This window comes from Tiliqua scincoides, chromosome 1 (genome assembly GCF_035046505.1).
Source record: "Tiliqua scincoides isolate rTilSci1 chromosome 1, rTilSci1.hap2, whole genome shotgun sequence".
NCBI classification, from domain to species: domain Eukaryota; kingdom Metazoa; phylum Chordata; class Lepidosauria; order Squamata; family Scincidae; genus Tiliqua; species Tiliqua scincoides.
In genome coordinates, this window is record NC_089821.1 from 31,749,646 (window position 1) to 31,762,452 (window position 12,807).

General features: G+C 46.6%; 1 protein-coding gene and 1 pseudogene across 1 annotated transcript in view; one reads left to right on the plus strand and one right to left on the minus strand.

Annotated features, from left to right (window-relative positions):
- Positions 1 to 4,410, minus strand: part of LDLRAD3 (low density lipoprotein receptor class A domain containing 3) — a 206,045-nt gene extending 201,635 nt beyond the window's left edge. The window contains exon 1 of the mRNA XM_066635423.1: positions 4,311 to 4,410. Coding sequence (XP_066491520.1) covers positions 4,311 to 4,344 — 34 coding nt within the window. The 5' untranslated portion in view covers positions 4,345 to 4,410. The remainder of the gene's footprint in view (positions 1 to 4,310) is intronic.
- Positions 4,411 to 11,830: 7,420 nt separating this feature from the next.
- LOC136637242 (5S ribosomal RNA) lies at positions 11,831 to 11,950 on the plus strand (annotated as a pseudogene).
- Positions 11,951 to 12,807: the final 857 nt, after the last annotated feature.

Here is a 12,807-nt window from a genome sequence, read left to right on the forward strand (position 1 = left end):
ATCCCAGAGCAACCATTGTCTTTGACAACCATAAAAGTAGCCCCTTTGTAAATGCCACTGAATGACAGGATGCAAGCTCAACAGAACTGCAGCTGAAACTTCAGAGCAAAAGAACAGGATATCTGAACATGCTGGCTGCACCTTTATGAAACAGGATTCACAGTCATTCAAGTTCCAAGTGATGCTACATGAAAACAGCTAAGACCATTGTGGATTGCTCTGAGCACAACCCTGAGTGTTTGTGGGGCTGGCACTGGCCTGGGCACGTTGTAAATGTGCCATAAAGCACTTTTGTGCCTCCAGGAGAGCTGGTTAGGGTGGCATGAGGACACGCACCAGCCTGTGGAGGGCGCATCCAGCCTCCATGCCACCAGGACCCAGTAAAGTAGCATCTGCCAAGGACGGCCAGAGCAAGGGGTTGGGGAGGGAGGAGACGGCACAGTGGGGGTGTTTTGGGTGGCAGAGGACGGGCCAGTGGGTGGACCAGGACTGGGAGGGGGGCAGGACTGGCCTCTGGCATTTTGGACAGATCCTCACCCCCTTCCCAAGCAGCCTGGCATTACACCGGACTGCTCGAACCTATGCCAGTGATTTTGTTGGTGCAGAACCAAGTAGCCCCATTGCAGTGCTAGGAAATTACTCAGAGTAAGGGGACGTGTCTCCTTACTCCAAGTTGCGCTCCCTCCACCTTCAAACCTGCAACAGATAAAGCACAGGTCAACTGACCTGCCTGTTCCAGTGCAGGTTAGGATTGGGCTGACAATCATCTTAGCAGATGGCATAGCTCTCTTAATGCTACTTTATTAAGAAGAACGTTTGCTCCTTGGTCAAGAATATGCACGTGTACACATGGGATAAAGTAATTTTTAGAACATTAAGAGGTTAAGAAATGAACTTTTTGCTCATGCAATAACAAGCTGGGATGTTACTTCCACATTATATCGCATAGGTAAAGATGTGGCACTTGAAAAAGTTCTCTGAAACGTTTATGCTCAATGTGGTCAGAAAGAAAGCAACAAAAGGTGACAAAAGGCACTGGAGAAAAACCACTCATGTGATATGGTGCAACACATGAAAGAACTTAGATGAGCTTTACAAACAAGCTTTTAATGGCCACATTATACAGTGAAATCCTTTATACACCCAGCGACTTCTGTCAACATCCACCCCAAGAAGTATCACGGTTACAGGGCTTATCATCAAGTACCATTACAGACAGGAGACAAACAGATCATCTTCAATGGGAATGATGCATTATATGAGAAGAGATTTACCTCCAACACCACTGCTTAAATATGCCGGCAAAAGACAGTGGAACATCTAAGTGCAAGTGCTGATGAGGTGACCAGGATGCAGTTTTGCACATAAAACTTAGCAGTTGCATGAAATGCTCCAATAGTGAGAAAAGGTGTACACATGTGCAACGAAACGGATTTTCAGAAGAGACATTTTTCCAGGCTTCTCATTAACAGTAGTGTTCAGACAGGCCTTCGAACCTAAGTGTTCATTTTTTTTTTTCATTTTTCTTGGAGCACAAACCACTTCTGAATTTTCAGAATGTTTGACAGCTTATGTGGCTTCACATTCTTTAATTCTGTATAGTCCATAAAGGAAAAAAATCTTCATAAAGTGGTACACACTAATCAGTTCCTTTAAAACTGAGTGTTCACTATCACTCATTGTTGAACAGCTGCACAGGTATATCTGTAGCAGCTGCATCTATAAGAGCTCTGGTCTGTCAAAGGCCTATACAAACCACAACACTATTTATATCTGAGGACAAATATATAGTACATGTCCAGCAATGGACTTATCTGCAAGGGGGACAAGCCCCTGGCAATCCCCCCGGCAGCAATGGGCAGTCGAGCTGCCTGTCCAAAGAGTGGGAAGCTAATGACACTAGCTATGAGGGGACACAGCCCGACGGGCACCTGGCCGCACAACCTCCTCACAATACCATGCCCAACCCTGGGGTGGGGCTGTAAGTACAGGCCCAGGCTGAGGCACAGTGGCCTCAACCAACAACAGCCCAGGGCAAGATGGCAGTTACCTTGTATTGCAGGCCACAGCCAGGCTCAGGGAGACCCAGGACCATGAGGAAAGGAGCCGGAAGTGGGTGGGTGGCAGGGGAAAGAGGGGAGGAGGGACAGGAAGGGGTTGGAAAAAGGGCAGTGTGTAGCTCAGAAACCACAATCAGGCCAAGGAGGTGGACGGAAGGAGGGCTAGGAAACTCCTTGCTTTCTGACAGAGGCAGGAACCCCGACACTTAGGGAAGGGTATCCCAGGAGGCAGAGGAGAGAGGGAAAGTTATGTAGTCTCCCACCTTTGACTCTGAGGCCAACACCAAACTTGCCAGTGCCCCTCAGCCTAGGTCTCTCCTCAAAGCCTCTGGGTGCTGCCCCAGGGAAAGGAAGGGCACGAGGGACAACCCAGTTCCTCTGAGATAACCAGGCAGGAGGCCCATTAACAGAAATTCTCCTCCAGGATGACAGACCCCATCGACTGGAGTCAGTTTGGCCAATGACTCACCGAGCAACAGGGGCAGATGTTGCAAGAGGTATTCCAGCAACAGAGGGATTATAAAGCAGCGCTAGAGCTGACAGTACGTACCTTCAGATGTCAAAACCTAGTGCTTCCCAACATCGGAAAGCGCTTCCCAAAAAACAAATTCAACTTGCTTGTTTGGAACTAGATGCTCTGTGTACTCCAAGCATCTGATCATGGCCTTGTATTGCCTGGACTGTATCAATGGAACTGGTGGGGGTGGGTGTTTCGTTTGCAAACGGGGGGGGGGGGTGGACTAGAGTTTTCTAGTCATTTCCAACTTTGTCATTCCAAAGTTCAGACACACTTGCAGGTTCCTCTCTCCACAGGCACATAGCATATACCTCTTCTCCCTAGGAACACATGTAGCAGTACACAAGTTTAGCGCAAGAACATTTTGCTGCCAGAAACCAGCTGCGCTACAGCACCTCTCCTCGGGATAGGCAACCTTTCATATGCACATAGCTTCCACCTGCAGCATGCAGCTGGGAGCCAGAAGTAAAATATTTTTGTTTTACCTGGGGCTAAGCTCCGGCACTATTAGGAGTGGATCAGAGTAAGGAAAGAAGCCAAAACAAAACTCTTCAGAACAAAGATTGACCTATGGCCCCCAGATCTCAATAGTAACACACACAACTACAGGAATGAGAGAGTTACAATCAAAACTTCCAGGGAGAGGAAAACGTCAACAGCACATGACAAAAACCAGCCAAAAACTAACATTCCCTTGGGAACTGATGGACAGCCGGTTCCAGGCTTTTTAAAACACAGAGTCCCTCTTGAAAGTTAGCACAATTGACCAACTCGAATCACAGGCCAGAAAAATTCACACAGAAGAAGTTACTAGAAGTTACTAGGGCAGCGATTTTCAATCTTTTTCATCTCACAGCACACGCTGACACTAAAATTGTCAAGACACATCATCGGTTTTTTGACTTCGACAAGGCGCACTATGCTGCTGGTGGGGGACCCTACTAATAAATTACCCTCGTCCAAACTGCTGCGGCACACCTGCAGACCACTCGTGGCTCACCAACGTGCCCCAGCACAGTGGCTGAAAATCGCTGTACTGGGGGATCATTAGCCCCATGTCAGTCTGAAAAGGTACTTTGCAATCTCTTGCATTATTGAATGGTTATTCCTGCAAGAAGAGGCTTCTCCTTCCCTCCCACACAGGGCTAAGTGTTGGTCGCCAATAACCTGTTGGGCTGCTGGAGAGGAAAAGAATCACAAGCCACGTTGTAACCAATACACTAGAAAAGATGGGTTGCAGAAGAACTTTCAGCCAAGAAGGAGTTGGCATCACTCTCTGAGTAGCTTGCCTCACTGCTGGAGGGAGGGGAGAAATCTTCCCCTCCCCCAACTTAGTGGGATGGTACTTAACCCCCCCCCCGGAGAGGGCTGTTCTTAGAAGTGGCTGGTGCAAACGATCTCCAAAGCGATGGCAGTGCCAGCCTTGGCTGAGCCCTCTGACGAGCTGAGCAGCCCCCCCATCCCAGCGCTGCTCCAGAGGGCTGGCAGCCCCCGGGGAGCCTGCGCCGCGCTGCGCAGCCCACGCCTTCTGCCCCCCGCCTGGGGAGGGAAGGGGAGGGAAGGAAGCCACACAAAGCGGGCGAAAGGCGCCAGTGCGGGGCGAGGGTCCCCGCCTGCCCGTGCAGCCAGCACGAGGAGCCCGTCCCACCTCCTGGGCTTCTTCCCTTCCCCCAGCGGGCAGCCCGGCGCAAGAGCGCACGCCAGTCGCTCCCCCCCCCCCCCCGCTCACTCACCCGCCGAGCCCAGGAGCAGCCACAGCAGCCACATGGCCCCACTCGGCAAAGTTTCGGGGCTCTCCCCGGCGCCTCCGACTCTGGGCCCAGCCCGGCCCAGGCTGCTGGGCGGGGAAGGAGGAGGAGGAAGAGGAGGGCGGCCAGGGGGAGGCTCCCTCCCAGCCGGCCGGACCCTCACGCCCAGCCAGCCAGCCGGCTGCGCTCTCGCAGGCTCTCTCCTCCCTGGCCCGGAGCAGGGCCCCTGCGCAGCCCTCGCAGCATCCCTCGGTCACCCCGGGCTGCCTCCCTGCCCTGCGGCGCCCCGTTTCCCCAGCGCAGACCTGCTGCTGTGCAAGGGCTGGGCGGCCTCGCCTCTCTCCAGCCCGGCAAGGCGCCTGCTTCTTGGCAGTCGGTGGCACTGGGATCTGTGGGGCTGTCTGTAGGAGAAAAGGTGCCCAGGGTTGGCAGCAAACCCCACTCCAAGCAGAGGGGCTTGCACCCTCAGGGCCCAATCCTAGGCTTGTCTACTCAGAAGTAAATCCCGTTTTAGTCAGTGGAGCTTACTCCCAGGAAAGTGTGGTCAGGATTGTAGCCTGAGGGCCCTCTCCCATCCAGTGTTCTAGTGTCAATGGGGCATGCACTGCATGCTGTGGTGGAAACAGTCACAGAGGCATCCTCAAGGGATGGGATCATTTGTTTCTTTACCTTGGGGCTGCACTAGTGCTGGAAGGTTGGATAGGTTGGGCCCTGAGGCTGCAATCCTGTCCACACTTTCCTGGGAACAAGCCACTTTGACCCTAATGGAACTGGCTTCTGAGTGGACATGCACAGAGAATTGGGCCCTGAAGCTCCCGCTGTGACTTCAGAGTGAATCTGGTGGAGCTAATTGCATTTTCTGAGTGAATGCACAATGGATGGACACAAGAACCAGGGGACTCAAACTGAATGGAGAGTTAGAACAGACAGAAGAAAATATTTCTTTACCCAGCGCGTCATTAATCTGTGGAACTCCTTGCCACAGGTTGTGGTGATGGCATCTGGCCCTGAGGCCTTTAAAAGGGAACTGGACAGATTTCTAGAAGAAAAGTCCAAAAGTCTGTAACCATCACAGGTTATGGACCCTGATGGGTAGGTGTAAAACCTCCTGATTTGAGAAGTAGGGTATTTCAGAATGCCAGCTGCAAGGGAGTAGCACCAGGATGCAAGTATCTTGTTGTCTTGTGTGCTCCCTGAGGGCCCAATCCTATCCAATTTTCCAGTGCCAGTGTAGCTGTGCCAATGGGGTGTGCTCTGCATCCTGTGGTGGGGAGGCATTAACAGAGGCCTCTTCAAGGTATGGGAACATTTGTTCCTTCATCTTGGGGCTGCATTGCTGTTGCACCGGTGCTAGAAAGTTGGATACGATTGGGCCCTGAGGCATTTATTGGGCCACTGTGAGATTACAGAATGCAGGACCAGATGGGCCGTTGGAATGATGCAGTGGGGCCCTTCGTATGTACTTATGGACCTGGCTGAAGGGCTGGGGAAAGGCGTCTGCATGTGCTCAGACATGCTCTTTGCATTGTCTGGGCTTCAGCCCTGGTCATGAAAGTAAGTTACAGGGGATCAGTGGAATAGCTAGTGGCGTAGCCAAGTTCAAAATGTTGCCCCGAAAGTGATGTTACAACCGGAAGTGACATCACACCTGGGCTTTTTAAAAGGTGAAAATTGGTAGGAACCCACCTCCTCCCCCCCAGCAGCTCACCACCCACTTGCTCTGCTGCATCCCCCCAGTCAGTGGCATAGCTAAAGCATATATCTGCTACCTGAAGTCAAAGATTTTGTAGCCCCCCCTTCATGACAAAATCAAATTTAATTAAATAAAAAGTTATTGGTTTCATGCTGTATCATAACAACATCTCATTGGCACTCAGAACAATCGGTCTCACAGGTCAGTTTGGAGTTAAGCAAATCCACTTTTTGTTCCACAAGGCAGTTGTGTTTTCATTTTCTGGTTAATTGGCCATAACTTTTGATAGAATACAGATATTCCAGTGCAGTTTGTTTCATTGCATTCTGCATTAAATTACCTTTTCAATGATATATAACATGATGGTATTGTTCATAAGAGTTGAGAGTCTTTCCAAATTTAACAGAGCAACCAGATTGTGAGACTGTAGCAAATTGTTCACTAAAACTCCTCTCTGAGTTGCTCCTCTCTTTTAGCCCTCTGATGTGCATGTCTGCAAAAGAGGTAATAAATAGGGATAACTGCTCTTATGATTGAGTACCTTTTTGTGGGAAGGCAGGCTATACCTGCAGATACAGGGTATTTTATTCTGGGCCAGCTGTGCAACTATGCATTATACATAGATGGGTTTGCTAAGTGACCTGATTTTGTCACGACAGGGAAATGTGCTGACTTATTAAGATAAAATGCAGAAAGCAAGCTTGAACTTAGTGCTTGAACTCTAGAAACATATTTTCAGTATTTCTCGTTTATGAATGACTGAACTTCATCACACTCTTCCATTTCCTCCACACATGGTACTTTGGGGAACCAATTATTTTGGTTTGGCATAATCAATGTTTTCAGAAAGCCCTACAAGAGTACCTAACCCTATTTGTAATTTTTTGTGCAAATTCAGCTATTGGAGACATTGCCACTCCAATCCTAAATATCCTCCTATGTATACAATCCTACTTTAGAGGAGGCCCTATTGAATTCAAGATTTACTTCTGAATAAATGTGGATAGGATCAAGCTATACATCACATTCTGGCCCTCCACTTTGTACTTTAGGTGGTACCTTGTGAAAACAGATAATGGAGTCCGCACACTTATTCCCCTTTCTACAGTTCTCTATGATTTCTGTATCTCAGAAAGCACATCTGCTCTCATTCTCCACCTGTTGATTGCTCATTTATCTTCCTGAAATCCCTGTTGATTTCCAGTGGTAGAATTTTTCATCATAACTAATCAATCAGAATGCTCTGGGGGGATTTACAGTCCTTACAAAGTAGTCAGAACTCTCTAACTTCATTGTTAAGGAAAATGCATGCAGTGAATTTCAGCAGTGTATATAGGTCTGTGACTAGCTATATATGGCTCAAATCCTGATTTGTTTGAAACCATAATACCTTTAGAGTTTGATTAGGACTGGATAACACCAACTTTTAAAAGAGAAATGTAATCTTTCCCCAATCACAAAGGATTAAAGATCTGATTTAATGTCCACCAACTGGCTTTTGATTTGGTCCCAAAAGACTAATCTTGAGCATAACCACTCTGACTTTTCTTTCAGATTCAATTTTTTGTGGTTTGGGAAAAATAGGATTATTTTGGAATATGAGGCTGCAATACTATGCTGTACTCCCTTACCTGGGAGTAAGTTCGTTTGAAACAAATTGGACTTCCTTCTGAACTGACATGGATAGGATTGTGCTGTAAGAATTTTAGAATGCCAAATTACATCTGTTGCAGTCAGCAGGGTATGTTCAAGATTACAATTATTATGATATACGACCAATATCTCCAGTGTACCAGCAGCATAATTAGACCTAAGCCACAGCTTCTGCAGAGTTGCACTGTGTGACTGTTAACATTATGTGGATCGAAATTACTGACTTTTCTGATATGAAAATATTCTGTTTCCCAATGTCACCTAACAGTACATGAACCAACATCTCAAATATTGTAGTCTCATAGGCTATATGTGCACAATTATTTTCCTGAGACTTTAGATTGGATGACAGAGTTGCTGCCTGTGGTACAGATATTCATTTTTTTTCTGTCCCAGTGTCCCTTCTCAAACAGGTTTTGAGGTTTAGTAGGATGGAAAAATGAATGGGATAAATTCAGTGCATGTTCCACGTGATGCTCTATCATGTCATCTTCCGCTCCCCGAAAAGCTATAATCTAAATTATAGTCTTAATCCTAGAGGACCCCATGGAATACATTGAACAGTAGCATGAAACGACTGAGTAACTTCGTTCCAGCCAAGAACTCAATTCTTCATGTAATAGCCTAAAGCTGCCAACTGATTTTAAAAACTGTCATCTAGTAATCTACAGGAAAATACTGCTGGGTACAAGCTGAGTTCTTGTAATTCATTTTTAATTTAGTCAACCAAGAAGCTTGTGTTCTAGAGATTTATTGATGAGGATTTCATATAATTTGGAGGGATGAATGTTTTTCATTATTATTTTAATATCTAGTGCTTTTGGGGGGGGTTATAACTTGAGTGAAGCTTTAAACCTTAGTCATTAATTTTCAAGACTATGCAATTAATGTCTAGAGTTGAAAATTGCTATTCACTGTGGGACTTAGTGCCAAAAATAAATAAGAAGTTTTAGCCACTTGGAGATCTGGCAGAACGATTGAATTAGTGGGAGAGAAGACTTTGGTTAAAACTTTCTCTTTGCTGATATGTCACTGTGTTTCTATACCTTAATGCCCAATCCTATCCTTGAGATAAGCCAGCATATCCCTAAATATGCTAGCACAATGGCGGTCCTGCCAGTGTAGAAGCCCGCCTGCTGGCACACCATGGATGCTGGCACAGTGTCAGAAAAATGCCATGTCAACATAGTTCAGATATCATTGGGCACCAGGGTAATTTCACTAGCAGAGAGACAAAAACAGGGAGGAGATGGGGGAGGGACATGAGAAGCACAAGGAGAAGTTGACGTATACCATATCTGAAGCCATCTTCATTCAACAGAGGTGCCCCTGACTCCAGAAATATGCCATGCCAGTGACAACTGGTGTAGGAAGGAATAACCCCATAAGGAACAAAGGGGAAAAGAAAAACAGCAGCAAATTGCACCTTCTGCTCCCCCCCCCACCATGATTCTGCCCATTTTTATACAACAGAGGTTTTGAGGTTTAGTGGGATACAGAATATACAGACTATATTTGATATAGTCTGTATCTTATATAATATAGTATCTTATATTTGGCAGCCAATCACAGCAAACTAACTCCAGTATATAAACCGCTGCCTAGAAGACTATAGCTCACATCATAAGGTGTGTGGCATAGGGCCATACCCAAGGTAACCAGATACAATGGAGGACAGAGTGCCAATACCTCTGAAGTATTGAAGAGGAGATTTTGGCAGGTGCAGCTTTTTAAACCATGTTGAGCTGCACCTGCCAAAATTCCCTCTTCTATACAGTGATTAAAGGTATAGGCCAGGGGTGTCATACTCGTTTCATACCAAGGGCCGAATGGCATTTGTGATGCCTGCTGAGGGCCGGAAGCGATGTTGTTAGGCAGAAAGTGATGTCATAAAACAACTCATAACCAAAAATAAGCACTTTTTCTCACTTAGGAATTCATTTACAAATGACAAAACATGCAAATCTTTATCATATTTCAAGATATGGGAGAGCCCAATTTTCGTGGGGGTTGCCCTTTTAGCAGTAACAGCACTGCTCAGCAGCTGAGATCCTGAGGGCTGGATAAAAAGCTTCCGCGGGCCACACCCGGCCCCCAGGCATTATGTTTGACACCCCTGGTATAGGCACTCTGTCCTCCATTGTATCTGGTCACCCTTGGCCATACCTCTCTGATCTCTCAAACTTTGGTAATGGAAACCATGGTGAAACAGTACTCAGCACACAAAGGGAACTCAAAGCACACTCAGCAAACACTTTGTATTTGCACAAACAACACTCATCAGGGTCCACTGTGTTTTCAAGACTGCACCATTGCCACAGTGGACTGAACATTGGTCCTCAGCAGTTCCACTGCAGTGTCCGCCCTCCCCCCCCCAAGAGGGAAAGTTGGGGGCCTCATGCTGCCCTTCTGCTCATTGCTACTTCCAGTGAGCCTGAAATTGGGTCACTTTGGAAGCAGCTCCCACCCACCGCTTCTATCAGTTAGCCCGGAATTGGTGCCTTGAAGGTGGCAGCATATTGCTCTTTCCCTGCCTTCACAGCTCCCAGAGCCATCCTCCCCCCCCCCCCAACCTGCTCCAGAGTGGGCTGCTGCAGATGGCAATGGGCGAGAGCCAGGGAGCACTGCAGACTGGGCGCGCACTGTGCCACTAAAGGTACAGGAGTCCTATCCACCTGCAGAGAAGTAACAGACTTTTTTTTCTTGGTCTAGCTCCATTCAGGCTAAGAGCTAAAAAAAATTAGCAGAAGGGGGCCCTGCAAAATTAGAGGGGGCCCCACAAAAGTGTTTCCAATTAGGCCCCGCAGTTCCTAACACCAGTCTTGGACACCAGGTTGCTTATTGATCAACTCCTTCCATTCAGGCTCCTGTGGCTTTTCAAACTCTATGGCAGTCAGTGAATCAACTGGTGCAGCCAGACCTCACAGGCTGTGATCTCATAGGTAAGCAGAAACGCAAATTGACTTGCACTTCTACTCTCTGATGAAAGCTTTAACACATTAGAGGGACTTCCCACTGCATCACCTCAGTGGGAAGAGAGTCTTCCTTGCATCTGGAGTCTATGCAGTTCTCTATAGAGAAAGCTGTGCAAGCTTCTTTTTGCCAATTAGAATTGGTGGCTGTAAGGCGAAGCTTGAGTTCATGCATCTGCTCACATCCACAAATTGCAAAATGCAAAGCAGCCTACCACTGGCCTGAAATTGCACAGAAATGTAGCATTAAAGGTTAGGCATAAGGGTCAGTATGCTGATAACTTTACATGGCATTAATTAAAACGGAGAAATGCATGAAAAGTATGACTTGTGGATTGTGCACATAGTCTCTTGGGACTTGTCTACATTACCACTTTTTGAATTTGAGAGTAGTGTAGTGTTAGCTTTTCATTACCTTTGTCGCTGACAGTCTAATCTTTAATTGCTGTGAATTTGAAGGAGATCCTGTCTTTACTTAGTGATGGATTATTCCATACCAAAAAACAATGTACAGACTTTGACTGCATTATGCTGACAACATAATGTTTTCCCTGCACTCCATTAGTTTTGCTTATTGGCCACTATAAGACGGTGTGCTAGATATATATCCAAACATAACTGTGCAAACTTAAACTATAGATTTTCATGCTTTCATGAAAAACAACCAAAGCAACAATAGTAGAATATAAAAGGATGGGTGTGTGGGCACTCTTTATGCCAGATGAAATGAAGAAAGGCAGCGGGAGGGAGGGACAAAGGAGACCAAACAGCTTACAATCCCCTGTCAACCTTGATAGCTTCACTCAAGATCTCTCTCCACAGCAAAGTTCTGGACCATAATGGCTAAACTAGGATATCCTCGTTCTGTAGTCTTAGGCTGCAATCCTAACCACACTTCCCTGAGAGTAAGCCCCATTGAACAAAATAGGACTTACTTCGGAGTAGACCTGGTTAGGATTGTGCCCTTAGACTGCAATCCTAACCACACTTTCCTGAGAGTAAGCTCCACTGAACAAAATAGGACTTACTTCTAAGTAGACCTGGTTAGGATTGTGCCCTTAGATGAGCCACTCGTCTCAGCAAACACATCTTCTGTGATATGGGGTGTGTGTGCCTATGTAATAATAACTATCCTACAAGACTGTTGTAGGATTACTTGGATATGAAGTGGTTTTAACAAATGACTATTGTGCAGCAACTGTTACCCTGCACATGCCTGATCTCATCTGATCTTGGAAGCTAAGTAGGGTCAGGCCTGGTTAGTACTTGGATGGGAGACCGCCTGGGAATACCGGGTGCTGTAGGCTTATACCATAGTCTTTGGAGACTGAAGGTTGCCAACCAACCAGTCCTATTGTGGTGTGCATTGGTGCAGTGGTTGCTGCACCAGCAAAGCCATCACAAATGTGCCATAAGGTGCCCTTTAGCATGGTTCCTATCACCATAGTTCCAGAGATACCAGAGTAAGATACAAAGATTAAATGACACCAGACTGGACATTTAATCTTTAGTCTCCCTGGCAGGAGCTTTGGTACTAGGTTGGCTGATTGGCTGCAAACTGCAGTCTGCATCCTGTGCGCCATTGTAGGAAAGTGGGCTAGGTGGGGGGAGTGACAGAAGGTGCAATTTTCTGGTGTGTTTCCCTATTGGGTTCCTCCTACCCATACAAGCTCAGATATTTGCATAGCGTTTTTCCAGCATTGGGGGCTTATCCATCATCTGAAAGAGGACCAGGATCTGGCATATGTTATCTCCTCTTCATCCCTCCAACATCACACCCCCATTTACGGCCCATTTTCACTGCTGGTGGTGTTGCACTGGTGTCCAAATGATGCCCGAGTTACAGCAGTGCAATATTTTTCTGACGTTGCACTGGCATCTGTGGTGCGTTCATTGGTGGGCAGTTTCTATGCTAGCGGGCTATGTTACCCCAGCATACATAGAGATATACCAGCGTATCTCAAGGATAGGATTGGGCCTTAAGCAGTTCATTTTGACAGACATAAAAATAAAATGTACTGTATATGTATAAAACTAATAAAGAAATACAGATTAATTAATTAATTGTGCCATTGTGACTGATGCAGCTAATGAGCCCTACAGTTATGGGAAACTCGACTGCATTATTGTGGTAGTGAAGGATTGTAACTGCACTTTTCCCCAA